The sequence below is a fragment of the Schistocerca cancellata genome, chromosome 7 (genome assembly GCF_023864275.1).
Source record: "Schistocerca cancellata isolate TAMUIC-IGC-003103 chromosome 7, iqSchCanc2.1, whole genome shotgun sequence".
Lineage (NCBI taxonomy): Eukaryota > Metazoa > Arthropoda > Insecta > Orthoptera > Acrididae > Schistocerca > Schistocerca cancellata.
In genome coordinates, this window is record NC_064632.1 from 589569304 (window position 1) to 589585935 (window position 16632).

Sequence of the window (16632 nt, forward strand, 5' to 3'; positions counted from 1 at the left end):
GCTTGACACAGTCATGTCATTTAAATAACTGGGCATAAAACTGCAAAGTGATATGAAATGGAAGGAGCACATGAGAATTGTATTACGAAAGGTGAACAGTCTACTTAGATTTATTGGGAGACTTCTAGGGAAGTGTGGTTTGTCTGTAAAGGAAACTGCATATAAGACACTGGTGCGACCTATTCTTCGGTTTATTGGTATAATACTGGGGAAGTGCAATCAGTCAACAAAGGAGATTGCTTACAAATCACTCATATGACCCATCCTAGAATATGGTTTAAGGGTGTGGGACTCATATCAGATAGGACTAACAGATGATTTGGACTTATATAGAGAAGTGCAGCATGAATGGTCATAGGTTTTTTTTTTTATTTTTTTTTTTTATCCATAGGAAAGTGTCCCCCCCATGAACCATGGACCTTGCCATTGGTGGGGAGGCTTGCATGCCTCAGCGATACAGATGGCCGTACCGTAGGTACAACCACAACAGAGGGGTATCTGTTGAGAGGCCAGACAAACGTGTGGTTCCTGAAGAGGGGCAGCAGCCTTTTCAGTAGTTGCAAGGGCAACAATCTGGATGATTGACTGATCTGGCCTTGTAACAATAACCAAAACGGCATTGCTGTGCTGGTACTGCGAACGGCTGAAAGCAAGGGGAAACTACGGCCGTAATTTTTCCCGAGGGCATGCAGCTTTACTGTATGATTAAATGATGATGGCGTCCTCTTGGGTAAAATATTCCGGAGGTAAAATAGTCCCCCATTCGGATCTCCGGGCGGGGACTACTCAAGAGGATGTCGTTATCAGAAGAAAGAAAACTGGCATCCTACGGATCGGAGCGTGGAATGTCAGATCCCTTAATCGGGCAGGTAGGTTAGAAAATTTAAAAAGGGAAATGGATAGGTTAAAGTTAGATATAGTGGGAATTAGTGAAGTTCGGTGGCAGGAGGAACAAGACTTCTGGTCAGGTGACTACAGGGTTATAAACACAAAGTCAAATAGGGGTAATGCAGGAGTAGATTTAATAATGAATAGGAAAGTAGGAATGCAGGTAAGCTACTACAAACAGCATAGTGAACGCATTATTGTGGCCAAGATAGACACGAAGCCCACGCCTACTACGGTAGTACAAGTTTATATGCCAACTAGCTCTGCAGATGACGAAGAAATTGAAGAAATGTATGATGATATAAAAGAAATTATTCAGGTAGTGAAGGGAGACGAAAATTTAATAGTCATGGGTGACTGGAATTCGAGTGTAGGAAAAGGGATAGAAGGAAACGTAGTAGGTGAATATGGATTGGGGCTAAGAAATGAAAGAGGAAGCCGCCTGGTAGAATTTTGCACAGAGCACAACTTAATTATAGCTAACACTTGGTTTAAGAATCATGATAGAAGGTTGTATACATGGAAGAACCCTGGAGATACTAAAAGGTATCAGATAGATTATATAATGGTAAGACAGAGATTTAGGAACCAGGTTTTAAATTGTAAGACATTTCCAGGGGCAGATGTGGATTCTGACCACAATCTGTTGGTTATGACCTGTAGATTAAAACTGAAGAAACTGCAAAAAGGTGGGAATTTAAGGAGATGGGACCTTGATAAACTGAAAGAACCAGAGGTTGTACAGAGTTTTAGGGAGAGCATAAGGGAAAAATTGACAGGAATGGGGGAAAGAAATACAGTAGAAGAAGAATGGGTAGCTTTGAGGGATGAAGTAGTGAAGGCAGCAGAGGATCAAGTAGGTAAAAAGACCACGGCTCTTAGAAATCCTTGGGTAACAGAAGAAATATTGAATTTACTTGATGAAAGGAGGAAATATAAAAATGCCGTTAATGAAGCAGGCAAAAAGGAATACAAACGTCTCAAAAATGAGATCGACGGGAAGTGCAAAATGGCTAAGCAGGGATGGCTAGAGGACAAATGTAAGGATGTAGAGGCTTCTCTCACTAGGGGTAAGATAGATACTGCCTACAGGAAAATTAAAGAGACCTTTCGAGATAAGAGAACCACTTGTATGAACATCAAGAGCTCAGATGGAAACCCAGTTCTGAGCAAAGAAGGGAAAGCAGAAAGGTGGAAGGAGTATATAGAGGGTCTGTACAAGGGCGATGTACTTGAGGACAATATTATGGAAATGGAAGAGGATGTAGATGAAGATGAAATGGGAGATACAATACTGCGTGAAGAGTTTGACAGAGCACTGAAAGACCTGAGTCGAAACAAGGCCCCCGGAGTAGACAACATTCCATTGGAAGTACTGACAGCCTTGGGAGAGCCAGTCCTGACAAAACTCTACCATCTGGTGAGCAAGATGTATGAAACAGGCGAAACACCCTCAGACTTCAAGAAGAATATAATAATTCCAATCCCAAAGAAAGCAGGTGTTGACAGATGTGAAAATTACCGAACAATCAGTTTAATAAGCCACAGCTGCAAAATACTAACACGAATTCTTTACAGACGAATGGAAAAACTAGTAGAAGCCGACCTCGGGGAAGATCAGTTTGGATTCCGTAGAAATACTGGAACACGTGAGGCAATACTGACCTTACGACTTATCTTAGAAGAAAGATTAAGAAAAGGCAAACCTACGTTTCTAGCATTTGTAGAGTTAGAGAAAGCTTTTGACAATGTTGACTGGAATACTCTCTTTCAAATTCTAAAGGTGGCAGGGGTAAAATACAGGGAGCGAAAGGCTATTTACAATTTGTACAGAAACCAGATGGCAGTTATAAGAGTCGAGGGACATGAAAGGGAAGCAGTAGTTGGGAAGGGAGTTAGACAGGGTTGTAGCCTCTCCCCGATGTTATTCAATCTGTATATTGAGCAAGCAGTAAAGGAAACAAAAGAAAAATTAGGAGTAGGTATTAAAATCCATGGAGAAGAAATAAAAACCTTGAGGTTTGCCGATGACATTGTAATTCTGTCAGAGACAGCAAAGGACTTGGAAGAGCAGTTGAATGGAATGGATAGCGTCTTGAAAGGAGCTTATAAGATGAACATCAACAAAAGCAAAACGAGGATAATGGAATGTAGTCGAATTAAGTCGGGTGATGCTGAGGGAATTAGATTAGGAAATGAGACACTTAAAGTAGTAAAGGAGTTTTGCTATTTGGGGAGCAAAATAACTGATGATGGTCGAAGTAGAGAGGATATAAAATGTAGACTGGCACTGGCAAGGAAAGCATTTCTGAAGAAGAGAAATTTATTAACATCGAGTATAGATTTAAGTGTCAGGAAGTCATTTCTGAAAGTATTTGTATGGAGTGTAGCCATGTATGGAAGTGAAACATGGACGGTAAATAGTTTGGACAAGAAGAGAATAGAAGCTTTCGAAATGTGGTGCTACAGAAGAATGCTGAAGATTAGATGGGTAGATCACATAACTAATGAGGAAGTATTGAACAGGATTTGGGAGAAGAGAAGCTTGTGGCACAATTTCACCAGAAGAAGGGATCGGTTGGTAGGACATATTCTGAGGCATTAAGGGATCACCAATTTAGTATTGGAGGGCAGCGTGGAGGGTAAAAATCGTAGAGGGAGACCAAGAGATGAATACACTAAGCAGATTCAGAAGGATGTAGGTTGCATTAGGTACTGGGAGATGAAGAAGCTTGCACAGGATAGAGTAGCATGGAGAGCTGCATCAAACCAGTCTCAGGACTGAAGACCACAACAACAACAACACGAAAGTGTCACAAAGATACTGAAGGAACTGAACTGGAAGACTCTTGAAGATAGATGTAAACTATAACCGAGAAAGTCTATATACACAGTTTCAAGAACTGTCTTTAAATGATTACTCTATGAATACACTACAACCCCTACGTATCACTCATAGAGAGACCATTTGGATAAGATTAGAATATTTACTGCACACACAAATAAAGTAAGTCAATCATTCTTCCCGCAATCCATACGGGAATGGAACAGGAAAAATCCCTAATAACTGGTTGAGGCTCTGAGTACTATGGGACTTACCTGATAACTGGTAAAATGGTATGTAGCCTCTGCTATGTACCTCACAGTGGTTTGCAGAGTACAGATGTAGATGTATACTGCTTGAGTGTTTGGGGTCTGTACCACATTCGATTGAAGGAAGACCCGAAGCAATTCAGAGGTGGGGTGCTAAATTTGTTACTGGTAGGTTCAGACAACATCAATATAAGATATGAGAAATCAGGGCTCATGCAGAGGAGACGCATAGACAGTCATTTTTCCCTCATTATGTTTGTGAGAGAAACAGGGAAGGAATGACTAGTAGTGGTATGGGGTACACTCTGCTATGGGCCGTAAGGTCGATTGTGGAGTATCTATGTAGATGTACAACATGAAAGGAGCAAAGGCAACAGGTTTGGAGCAGCAGAAGATGTGTATACACAGTTAATGTAGACAATTTTGAGAGCTGTGTGAAAGAAAATGACACTTCCAGAAGACAGAAAGAAGGGAGTAATTTTATCTGTCTTCAAGAGGGGATGATGAAAGGATATATACAAAAATATAAGGGCTTTTTCCATATATGACACTGTGCAAAAAGTCTACAAGAGAATTCTAGAGAGACAAATCTAGAGAACAGTTGAAAAGTAGCTGAGGGAAGAACAGTGTGGTTTGAGGCCAGGTAAGTTCACAGTAGAACTGCTACAGAAGCATTACTACGAGTTTGTCAGACATCTGCGTTCTGTATTCACATTAGACATAGAACACTGTATTTGGAAAGAAGTAGAGAATCAAACTGTATCAAGTACATAAGAATTGTACATGGCAAATGTAGGTGCAAAAAGTGGGAAGACAGCCAATAGGACGGCTAATGCACAGAAATGATATGAAACAAGGCTGCGCACTTTCTCCCTCACTTTTAAAAATTGTGGAAGATGATGTAACGATAGAAGTGACAAGGAAATTGGCGACAGGGTAACAGCGATGTTGTTGGTTGATAATTTGATGTTATGGGGACACAATGAGGAGGCAGCACAAGAGCAGTTAGATGTTTGGGGATAAGTCATGCAAGAATATGATTTTAAATATAATGCAAAGAAGAATGATCTTTTGGCCAGAACAACTTTGTAGTAAACATGACACTTGCTGGCGAGCAGCTGAAAACGGGAAAGTTTCAAGTGTCTGGGGTGTATAGTACAGGAAAATGGAAGAAATGATCAAGAGATAAGTGAATGGGCAAGGTAAACTCATAGCATAGTGAGAAGTGTTAGAGGAAAGATGTGAAACAAAGAAGCCCTCAGAAAAGTAAAAAAATATCCAAAAGAGAAGAGAAAATTGAGCCAGATTTGTGACAGAAAGGTGGTGGGGAGACAAAAGAATACAAAAAGGATTGTGTTTCAAGCAGCTCCAGCCAATGTCCGAAAACTGTACTGTGAAGACGATGACGCTCAAAAATTCAATTTTTTATTAAAAACTATAACTCCTCCTTGTGTCAGTGTGTATATAAATAACTTGAAGAAATTAGGTTATCACCTATTGCAATAATTATATTTCAAAATGTTTTTTCAAGTTATTTCAATAGAAAATATTTACCCATAGTATCATCACGGAAACCTGTAGCCCTACACATCATATCACTCCTCAACTGACTTTTTCCATATTTATTGTACCTGTCTAATTTATTTCTATTACAATAACTTAATAGCTTTTTCAAATTATTGGACAAGACTGTCCACAAGCATTTTTTGTAGATTTTTTACCCGACATGACTAGAAATCGCATGGTAACATACACTAAATACAACATTTTCTTTCACTAGTATGCAACTATTGAGATAGATACATTCATCCATTTTTCTAACAGGTTAGTTGTATACTGGTTGTATAACTTACATATGATTATAGAAAGTTGCGTTGAAGTAACCATCAAAATTGTGTCAACCTAGGTTACTTGAACCAAATTTAATGAACAATTTGTATCTCTACTTATTACTTGAAAATAAATACTATTTCAAGGTGTTGTTCTTATTTTCTGCATTGCTGTAATACAGCTTTGATCATAATAGGCTAATTAAAATGACTGTGCTGCAGTCTCAGAGAAATTGAAAGTTAGTAGGTAAAATTCTGAATACAAATACAGCCAAGTGAAGGATAAGTGACATACAAAAAACAACAGCATAGGCAGTTAGAAACTTACAGATACACAAAGAACAGGAAATGTGTAACTTGACAGATAATAAAATGAAGTATTTTTTCTTACTGGCATTACTGACTAAATTCACTATCTACAGTATGTATGAGCAATGTAGTGTAATTCACTGACATGGTTTACTAATGAATGTCAATCTGTTGCTGGTAACTCACCGGAAACATTCACTGACTAGTACAGTACATTTTACTTGTGCTTCTTCTGTTCCACCATAATTAACAATGCATGCCAGAAGTCTGACAGTTTCTGCTTTTGCATGGAAAATTGGTACAATCAGAAACGATGTTGGGTCTGGTGTTACTAGATTCTTTAGCATGTTGTGAAGTTCTGGATCAAGCTCTGAGGAAGAGGCTGTAATCGAACACCTCCTTTTTACTGCTACATGAAGAATGTTATTCCGTACCTGCAAGTGTATAAAACAAAATATTAAAATCCGAATCCAGAAAACAACCGTAAAAATAGTGATGCGACAAAACTGCAAAAGTTTAACTAACGTAACAAATTTAACAATTCGATAGTAATCAATTTTTAATGTGTGAAAAACTGAACAACACTCAAGTTGTTGACGCCAAGATCGTATATCACTGAGTTACAACTAGCGTTCAATTAGCGCTTTTCTACATCATCGAGAATTACAAAAGACTCACTGGAAATCGCAGTTCATGATCCAGCTGGTTATCACCCAGGACCTGAACTAAAGCCTCTTCATTCTCAGGCAGGAGAGGCACCAGAAACACTAATTCAGCTCCCGTACGGTCTTGTAACTGAAGATACAGTAACAATCATTGTTAGCATAGCTAGTTGTTAGTCATTCGTTATTCGACAAAGTTTATGGACTCTGTCATGACTTACATATCTGTTAACTTTCTTCTGTATTTCGAAGCCATTGAGATCAAATAAGGATGCACAAAATTCTAGAAGGAGATTTGGGTCGCTGGGAAATGAATTTTCTGTTGCCATTGTTATGACTGTACCACTGCAGCCGGTGCTCACACTTTGCTTTAGGATTAGTTCCTCTCAGTCTTAATATTCTGTCGTTCTTATCTGCTTCGATAGTGACCAACGCAAAATGATATTTTGTCTGTATATGACGCGACAGAATGAACGACGTTTTATCAGCAATTCATAATCTTCAGCTGGTCCCATCCCATTGATTCCTTTCTTTCTTTTTATCTTTTTGACAGTACTTCGAAAACCTAATCTACCGCAGCCTCTTCTTTGCCGGCAGAGATGCAGCACGGGTACAGTAGGTTATTGATTTCTATCTTTATGTCGTGCAAACGTTGTGGTTATAACTTTATTTCTCGTTCGTCAGTTAAATAATTGCTGAACTGTGTGACTTCGGTTATTCAGATGAAACATTTCCTGTTAAATCGTTTCAAGTATCGAACAGTGAACCCACTTATTGTCTGAGTTGGTGCTGTGATATCTTTGGTCGGTGCGGATTCGATCCCTTTGGGCGTTAAAATATGTGTTATTGAGAGTGTTGTAAATTGCTTTACACGTGAAGTTTTGTATGATATACAGCTTATTGACTGATTATTTTACAATACAATGCACAACCATTAAACATAAGTCGCAGTCGTAGCACATTTATTTATACGTGCAGTTTAGTGAAGTGCTATTAAACATAGTTTACAAAATGGCTTCAAGTGATTCAGCGGGCGATGATTCGCTTTACCCAATAGCAGTTCTGATTGACGAATTGAAGAACGAAGATGTTCAGGTGAGAAAACATTATGAATGTATACTGACTGTTAGCTCTTTAGTCTTGTGGGTATTTAAGTCAACGTAACCTCATCTGCAATTGCATGTGACAAACCGTTGATTAAAAATGATTATATTTCAGCTGCGATTAAATTCCATCAAGAAGCTGTCAACCATTGCACTTGCGTTAGGTGTTGAAAGAACACGAAGTGAACTGATACCTTTCCTGACGGAAACAATTTATGATGAAGATGAAGTACTCCTGGCATTGGCAGAACAGCTTGGAAATTTCACCCCTCTTGTCGGCGGCCCAGAACATGTACACTGCTTGCTGGTGAGTTTTAATATCACACAATCCTTTATAAGTAATTTTGATTTAATAGTTTTGTTGACATAGTTCAAAATGTGTAGTATAAAGTATTTATAGCATTTCCAACATAGAGCTACAGGTCGGTAATTGTTCTAGAGCCCCTAATCAGTAGCACATTATTTGTACTCTAAACATCCCAAAACAATATTAGTTCCTTAGTGAGCCAGCTATAATTTGAACCTTTCTTTTTACTTGGAAGTATTTCACGGATCAGTGTTAACATTCCATGGCTACTGACACTCTTCACTGCTGTATCAGCCATTTGCCACTGATTCAGTTATTAAATAAGATACCTGCTACAGAATCAGTTTGCTATGTGAAAAATTATTAATGTGCTAGGAAATTATGGACCAGGATCTTAGAATTTATTTTCCTTTTTTTTGAGCAAAGATTGGGGAAAAGGCACAAAATGTGTTGGCCTAAAGTACCATCGAAGCAATTTATTTTTTATTTATTTAGTTTCCAGTAAGGTTGAATATAATCTTTAATAGTGACTACTTTTAAACATTTGCATTAACTTTCAAAGTATTGCTCGCATCAGGATGTTTAATTTTAATAAAAATATGATAAACAAAATGTTAAAACACACAAATAGATTTCCAGCATTGTTTGTGCACAGATCACATTGGTGCAATACATTGCATATGACATTCTTCTTGCACCTCTAGTATTTGGTTGTAATACAATTGCAGATAAACATTTGAAGGGATTGTCCATATGCCAAGTGAGCATAACAAATGTGGTAAGGACACTTTGACAGGTGCCCTGAGGTGTTAACTATGTGTTGTGTGCACAGTCTCTATTTACATCCAATTGTACCTCACTTTTTATTATATAACCAAATAGACTATATATAATAGTGCCTGCTGCTGTAATCAAGATATTTTTAGAGTTAAAATTGTTTTAACCAAACATGTATTGTAGCAGTGTTCATAACATTTAGACCACATGTAGAGTTGTCAAAATAATATGCAAATGTGGCAGCACGTGTGATCATTGATAATACAATGTAATGTCATGGGTACAGGTTTAATTTTTAATTGCGGTTGTAATTTCACAACCACATTTGATTAAAATTACAGAAGCTTTTGAATGGAAAAGTATATTTGGGAATGCATATATGAAATTTAGAGTTACTGTTTACTGTAAACGGACATAGTAAATATTCTCTCTTCTTGAGAAAGCAGTTGGTAGTTCTAGAAGCCATGATGATGTATATACTTTTGTATGTTTGTAAGCAGTATTGGTACTGCATTTATGTCTCGTAATTTATGAAGTATGAGATATAATAGTTTTTACAGTGGGTTATCATACAGTCGTATTGTCTACATAAGAAATTGTTTAGGCAATATAATGTTCCTTCTCAGGGTTCCCTACCTCAGTCGATAAAAATAGAATGCTTCTACGATAATATTCTGTCTGTTAAGACCCCGCTTTTTCTCAGGAGCAGCTAGTGGTATCAAGTTAAAATTTGCAAAATACATACTAAACTCCAGGGTCCTTTGGTGATATAAAAAAACTTAACCTCCTAAGTCTATGCAGACAAAAGATAGAGCTATTTATGTCACATATTTTGATACCCGCAAATGCACTTATTGAAACCTATTGATGAACTATGCATATGCATAATTAAATTTGTGTGGTACTCTCAGAGCGCATATCCTACTCGCTCTTGTGTGGTTTTTCCACTAAAATTGTGCTTCAGAATTTTTGTGCGTACACGCATATCCTATTTTGTTCCGTTGTTCTGATGTGTTAGTGAGATGAGTCTCTTATACCAACTTTTGACCTCCTCCTGCCTTTTCTTCTGTGCTATCTCATTTATTGTTTCACCTGTTTAATAATTTTTAGTGTGTATCTAAATTGCAGCTACGATTGTGCTCAGATTGTCCAGCTGCATTTTATAGTTATTTTGGTAAATTTTGATGAATTTCATCAGGTGGTCATGCAATGGATGTTTACATTTAGTTCCCTCAGTTTGTTTGCATGATCATAGTCACTTACTGTTTTGTTTTGAAATCTATCCTATAATGCGTTTAAATTTAGTTGCAACTTTTGACGTTTGGCTGACCAGAGGTGGATGTGACGCCGTTGGCCAGGTAACACCAATGACAAGCCTGCTTTGCCTGCCATGCCACTGGTAAAGCGCCCCTGTTGCCAAACCACGAGTAAACAATACCATGTGGCGTCATGCAGTAGGTGTGTCAGCAGTCGTTAGCTCTTGTTGTACTGTCATTTTTTATGGCATTGAAATGTTCTGTAGTCGTCATATATTGTGAAGAAGTGTTTTGTGTTTGCGTTGCATTAATAGCAACAGCGCAGTACATCTGAAAAAGAGATTTGCGATAAAAGTATTGTCCAGGGTCACCGTTCACCAGCTGGGAAGAGAACGTTGTGCTGCAAAATATTCCTCAGAATTTGACAGTAGTAATGGACAAAACGCCATACCACTCAGTTGTGGTGTATAAATCTCCAACAATACAGTGGAGGAAATATGAGTGTTTTGCTCTGTGTACAAAGAAATGTTGCCTGAGATAAAGTTGAACCTAACGTGTATAAAGTGAAGTTAATGGAACTTCTAGTGCCGTATAAGCCAAAGCTTCACGCCACCAGGTTGACAAATTGGCTAACGTGAAGGGCATAGTTTAATCAGGCATCCTCCGTATCATGCTTATTTAAACCCGACAGTGTATAGGCTGAGGGGAAAAGTAATGTGGGCAAAGAGCAACAAGAAGTTTAGGGTCAATGGAGGCGTCCGATCCCACCCGTTGGTTTTGACACGGGACGTAAGGGTGTTGTGTTGTGTGACGTCATGACGACATGGAGTTTAGTTTGTGAGTGTGTTGTGTTTGTAGATGTCGTCTTGTTGTGGTTGGTGGGTGTCCTGTGGTGTCCTGTGGTGGTGGTGGTGGTGGTGGTGGTGGTGTGTGTGTGTGTGTGTGTGTGTGTGTGTGTGTTTTATGTGGTGTATTGGGTTGATTTGGGGTGTCGGTGCTTGAAATGTGCATTTATAGGTCGTGACTGTTTTAGAAGAGCAGAAATTAGTTTCAGTGAGTTAAGAATTAAGTTTCTATTGTATTTGTCATTGCGGTGTTGTTTGATGTTATCGGTTTGTTGCTTGTCGCGTGGTAAGTCATTTAATTCAATTTGTGGCTTCTTTCGTTGGGTATGGATATGACTTCTATGTTTAATAGTGCGCGTCTGCTTGCTGAAATGGGGGACGACATGTTGTCCGTTATTAAGTTTTCCGCAACTTTATGGGCTTGTGGCGGAGATAGTGAAATGCAGCGTATGCAAGCAGAATATATGAGGGTTGTTGATGTTGTTGTTCCCCCCATGTGTAATTTTTTTTTTGGGGGGGGGGGGGGGGGGGGGGGGGGGATGGCCTAGTGTGCAGCACCAGAACATTTTTTTGTTGCAAGTAGTCTTTCTTTCTTTCTTCTTCTTCTTCTTCTTCTTCTTCTCCCCCCCCCCCCCCCCCCCCCCCTCCGCTACAAAAATTGAATCTGAAGATATAATCAAAGGTGAACTGAAAACCTGAAGAGTGCACACTAGCGCTGTGCTGTGTGGCTGGTCCTTGAGGCCGTGCCAATACCTGAATGACAATAATGTCAAACCATCAATGCTAGACCCCACACGCTCAGTACATATTGAGAATATTTTTGGGTCCATCAATACTAATTGTCAATATTTCTAGTATATGTCAATACGTGCCCTCAAGTGGTCAGCATAATGGTGGATTGACAGTATTATTGAAAGTGTGAGGTGTCCCTTTTCTTACATGTGAGGTGTCCCTTTTCTTACATGTGAGGTGTCCCTTTTCTTACATGTGAGGTGTCCCTTTTCTTACATGTGAGGTGTCCCTTTTCTTACATGTGAGGTGTCCCTTTTCTTACATGTGAGGTGTCCCTTTTCTTACATGTAATACGAGGCAATGTTGGCATTGGCCATTGTGAGGTGCTCTATTGATGACTGATTTTGACTGACTGAACTGCTATTTCACCCACAACCTTGTGGTATGCAGTGTACCCGAGAAAATGGTGGTCAACAACTTGCAACAGAACTATTTGTAAAGATCATTTTTTTCATGGCAGTTAAAGCTAATGTATACAAGCAAACTGAAAGAGAGAAATCAGTGTTGAAAGCAAATTATTATTTTTCAGTTTCATTGGTTACAAGAAACTACCCGCACACTGGCTTCAAGAACTGACATGTTACGCTTCATAGGCAACACAGGCATGGCACAGAAATAAAGGAAGGAAACTTTCTTGTGCACATACCTTCAGCAATTGCGAGCTGCAGGCAGCTGTATTGCCCAAAACGAGGTGGATACCACTCACTACAGAGACACCAGTGGATGAGTAGCTAGAAGCAGTAATAAAGTTTCATAACACTACCTTCGAGAAGACCTTCAGTATTACACACTTCGTCAGTTACTCCCTTCTTATGAATCACAACAGCCTTCTAGTCCATTTCGGTGACATTTTCCATGGCCTGAATAGTCAGTTTCTCAACTTCACTCCAAGTAACATTTTTATATTTGTGAGCAACATATTCTCTTACTTGCACCCAAATGAATTCAATTGTGTTAAAGGGGCAGTTATAGGATGGTAGTCTTATGAATCTGTCCATATTTGTAAGCTACCTTTTCTATAACATCTGTTGAGAATGTGGCTTGTGAAGTGACAAGAGTTCTAATAATTATACTTTTTTCACGGAGTCATCTACAGTAACTGTATGTTGTCATAACCAATAGATGTCTTCCTTTCGAGACAATGGGATTGGAGTTTTTACATTTGAAAACTGAATGGTATGGGGCATTCTTCTCGAGAACAATCATTGACAGATTTTCTAAGCTTGGTAACAACATATTTTTTGAACCAATTTAAAAATGTTTCATGATTAATATCTTCAGTGAGGAATAAAGCCACGATAGGTACCAGCGTAGAAAGCGTAAGTCACGACCTTCGTCAGTCCAACCTTTTGGAACAGTGTGTTCTGCATTCACCTGTTTCATCAATCCAAATAATGCCCTTGAAATTAATGCCTTATATCCTTTAGTCTTTCCCTCTCCTTCCCTCTTTCCTGATGAAGCATCTGTTTGTTGCGAAAGCTTGAATTTTGTGTGTGTGTGTTTGTGTTTGTTTGTGTGTCTATCGACCTGCCAGCGCTTTTGTTTGGTAAGTCTCATCATCTTTGTTTTATATATATAATTTAAAACTTATATTCTGCAGAACCAGTCGCAGCGTTGATCTCCAGCCTTCAAAAAGCTTGTTGTACATAGCTTATCTAACATAGGCCAGTCTGTTGTATGATAATTTTATCTGTGACACCGAATCATCTCTTGTGTGAAAGCATCCAGGTTTGTTACACGTTTCTACATACTTCACTTGTTGCTCGGCATATGAAGACAAGAGGGTCCTGCTTCAGTTCTTTCTGTTTCGTATTTCTCTTCATTAATACGAAGTACAGTCATTTCATATTAATATGATCTACGATTGGTTCACTAACCTTAACTGCAACTGCAGTTCACGTGGCTGCTTTGGAAACCAGTAAGAGGGGTCCACCATTTTCAGCTTTCTTCTCTGACGTGTATCCTGGGTCTACCCCTTTTCTTTCACATTTCATCAGACATGATAAAACTACACAAAAAAAATACATGCACAACAATGGCAATAGAATAATACGCCCAAGCCAAACAATGGAAGTGAAGTGAGCACCTGTTGTGGTAGTGCAGCAATGGGGAATAGTTTGAGCATGGTGTTCAACACTGTGTTCAGAAGAAAGCAGCTCCAGTGTGTAAAGCGTCAACCATCAGTTAGTTTCAATCAGACTAAAAGTCATTATAATTCACTGACTATGGTTGGACAGGTTTACAGCTACATCTATACTTTGCATGGCAGAAGGTATGTTATCTTGTACCAGTTATTAGTGTTTCTTCCTCTTCCATTCATGTATGGAGTGTGGGAAGAATGATTGATTGAATACCTCTGTGCGTGCTGTAATTATTTTAATTTTTTCCTCATGGTACCTATGTGAGTGACTCGCAGAGGTTGTAGTGTATTCCTACAGTAATCATTTAAAGCTGGTTCTTGTAACTTGTTAATAGACATCTTGGGATAGTTTACATCTGTCTTAGAGTGCTATTTCAGTTCCTTCAGCACCATTTAGAGCAAGTTGCCAATCACTGCACCTCGTTGAAATCTTATAAAGATCTGACTGAATATTTATGCAATGTCTTTCAGGTAGTACTTCATTATAGACAACTGCATCATCTGCAAAAAGCCTGATTTTTATTGTTAATATAGTTTGCAAGGTCATTAATATACAACAAGAACAGCAAGGGTCCCAATATACTTCCCTGGGGCACACCTGCAGTTACTTCTTCTGACGATGACTTTCCATCCAAAATTACATGCTGTGTCCTCCCTACCAAAAGGTCCTCAATCCAGTCAAATATTTCAGTTAATACCCCATATGATCGTACTTTTGACAATAAGCGTAGGTACAGTACTGAGTCAAATGCTTTCCAGAAATTAAGAAACACTGCATCTACCGAGTTGCCTTGGTCCAAAGCTTTCAGTATGTCGTGTGAGAAAGCTGCAAGTTGGGCTTCACATGATCGATGTTTTCGAAATCCATACCTGTTGGAATTGTTGAGGTATTTATGTTCAAGATACCTCATTATGCTGTAGCTCAGAATATGTCCTAAGATTATACAACAAATTGCTTTCGAGAATATTGAATGGTAGTTATGTGGATCACTTCTACTACCCTTCTTGTAGACAGTTGCGACCTGCGCTGTTTTCCAAGAACTGGGCATGATTTTTTGTTCAAGGGATCCGTGTGACATTATATTTAGAAGAGGGGCTAACTCAATCACAAATTCAGTGTAGAATCTGATAAGGATTTCTTTCGACCATGGAGCTTTGTTCAGTTTCAACGATTTCAGCCAACATTTGAAAATAGAGTTAAGCATTTCTGCTTTTGTTTTGTAACCCCCCCCCCCCCCCCCCAATTTCATTTCCTGTATCGTTCGTTAGGAACTGGACACTAACTTTGGTGCTACTAATAGCCTTTACATATGACCAGAATTTCTTTGGGTTCTGAGAAAGATCACTTGACAATATTGTGCTGTGGTAGCCATTGAAGGCATCAAGCATTGCTCTTTTCATAGCCAAATGAATTTCATTCAGCATCTCTCTGTCTCTAGCCCTACTATTTGTTTTACACTTATTGTGCAGTAATCTGTTTCCTTAGAAGTTTCTTTGCAGTGACTATATACTACAGAGGTTCCCTTCCATTATGAACTGTTCTACTGGGTACTTACCTATCCAATGCATGGTCAGCTATTCTTTTAAACTTGAGTGAGAATTCCTGTACATGATCCTGTCCTGTGCTGAAAGTTTGAAGTTCCTCATTGATATATGACACTACTTATTTTTTATATAAGTTACTGAACATGTATATCTATCTTCTTGTTTTCGTTGTCCTTTGCACTTTGGTAATCATTGTTGCCACAACTGATCATGGTCACTGGTACCAGTTTCCATGCACACATCCTCAAAGAGGTCAGGTCTATTTGTTGCCATTAGATCCAATATATTTCTCTCAAAGAGTTGGGTTGCTGACTGTCTATTCTAGATAGTTTTCAGAGAAGGCATTTAGTAAAGTTTCACATGATGTCTTGCTATGGGCACTACTAACGAAACTATAATTTTCTCATTTAATTGTTTGGTGGTTAAAGTATCCACCGATGATTACAATATGGTTGGGGAACTTATGTACAAATGAACTGAGGTTTTCTCTAGAGTTTTTGGTTACATCTGGAGAGTGGTCTGCTGAATTATAGAAGGATCCAGTTATCATTCTATGCCCAACCCTGAGACTTCATCTTGCCCAGACAATCTCACATGCAGCCTTGATTTCTATCTCAGTGGATATCGGTTTCTTGTCCATTTCCCATTTGCCTCTCCTTCTGTCACATTTTAGTGTTTATGTATTGAAACCATTACTAAAACTAAGATAACATACAAGAAATATTACACAGTGATGATGTTATAAACATCTAGACAGCTCTTAACTATTTCCAGTTCGTGACTTCACATATGATGGTATCATGTTGACAGTCTACAATTTCAGTTGTAGAGAAAAATTCATTTGCAGAATATAGTGACTATTGCGTGAGCACATGCATCAGTCCAAATCTGAACATCCTCAATGGCAGTGTTTGAACATCTGGCAGGAGGTGGGTGAACATCTTCAGGGGTGCAGTGAGAAAACTGTCAAGAGTCTTACTTAGACGAAAGTTTACAATATCAATGTCTGCCTTATTTCCTGTGTTGTAGTTGTGTGTCTCTTGTAGAAGGATCCATGATTTTCTTGTATGTAGACAAGATTTTTGG

The 16632-nt window shown here is 38.7% G+C and overlaps 2 protein-coding genes across 2 annotated transcripts in view; one reads left to right on the forward strand and one right to left on the reverse strand.

Moving 5' to 3' along the window:
- The window catches only part of LOC126092610 (cGMP-dependent 3',5'-cyclic phosphodiesterase-like), a 236582-nt gene extending 229231 nt beyond the window's left edge, over window positions 1-7351 (reverse strand). Inside the window, exons 1-3 of the mRNA XM_049908312.1 lie at window positions 7003-7351; window positions 6798-6914; window positions 6306-6553 (exon numbers count right to left, since the gene is read on the reverse strand). Of these exons, the coding sequence (XP_049764269.1) occupies window positions 6306-6553; window positions 6798-6914; window positions 7003-7110 (473 nt within the window). The 5' untranslated portion in view covers window positions 7111-7351. The remainder of the gene's footprint in view (window positions 1-6305; window positions 6554-6797; window positions 6915-7002) is intronic.
- Window positions 7352-7586: 235 nt separating this feature from the next.
- LOC126092611 (serine/threonine-protein phosphatase 2A 65 kDa regulatory subunit A alpha isoform) overlaps window positions 7587-16632 on the forward strand; it is a 99497-nt gene continuing 90451 nt past the window's right edge. The window contains exons 1-2 of the mRNA XM_049908313.1: window positions 7587-7876; window positions 8000-8191. Of these exons, the coding sequence (XP_049764270.1) occupies window positions 7793-7876; window positions 8000-8191 (276 nt within the window). The 5' untranslated portion in view covers window positions 7587-7792. The remainder of the gene's footprint in view (window positions 7877-7999; window positions 8192-16632) is intronic.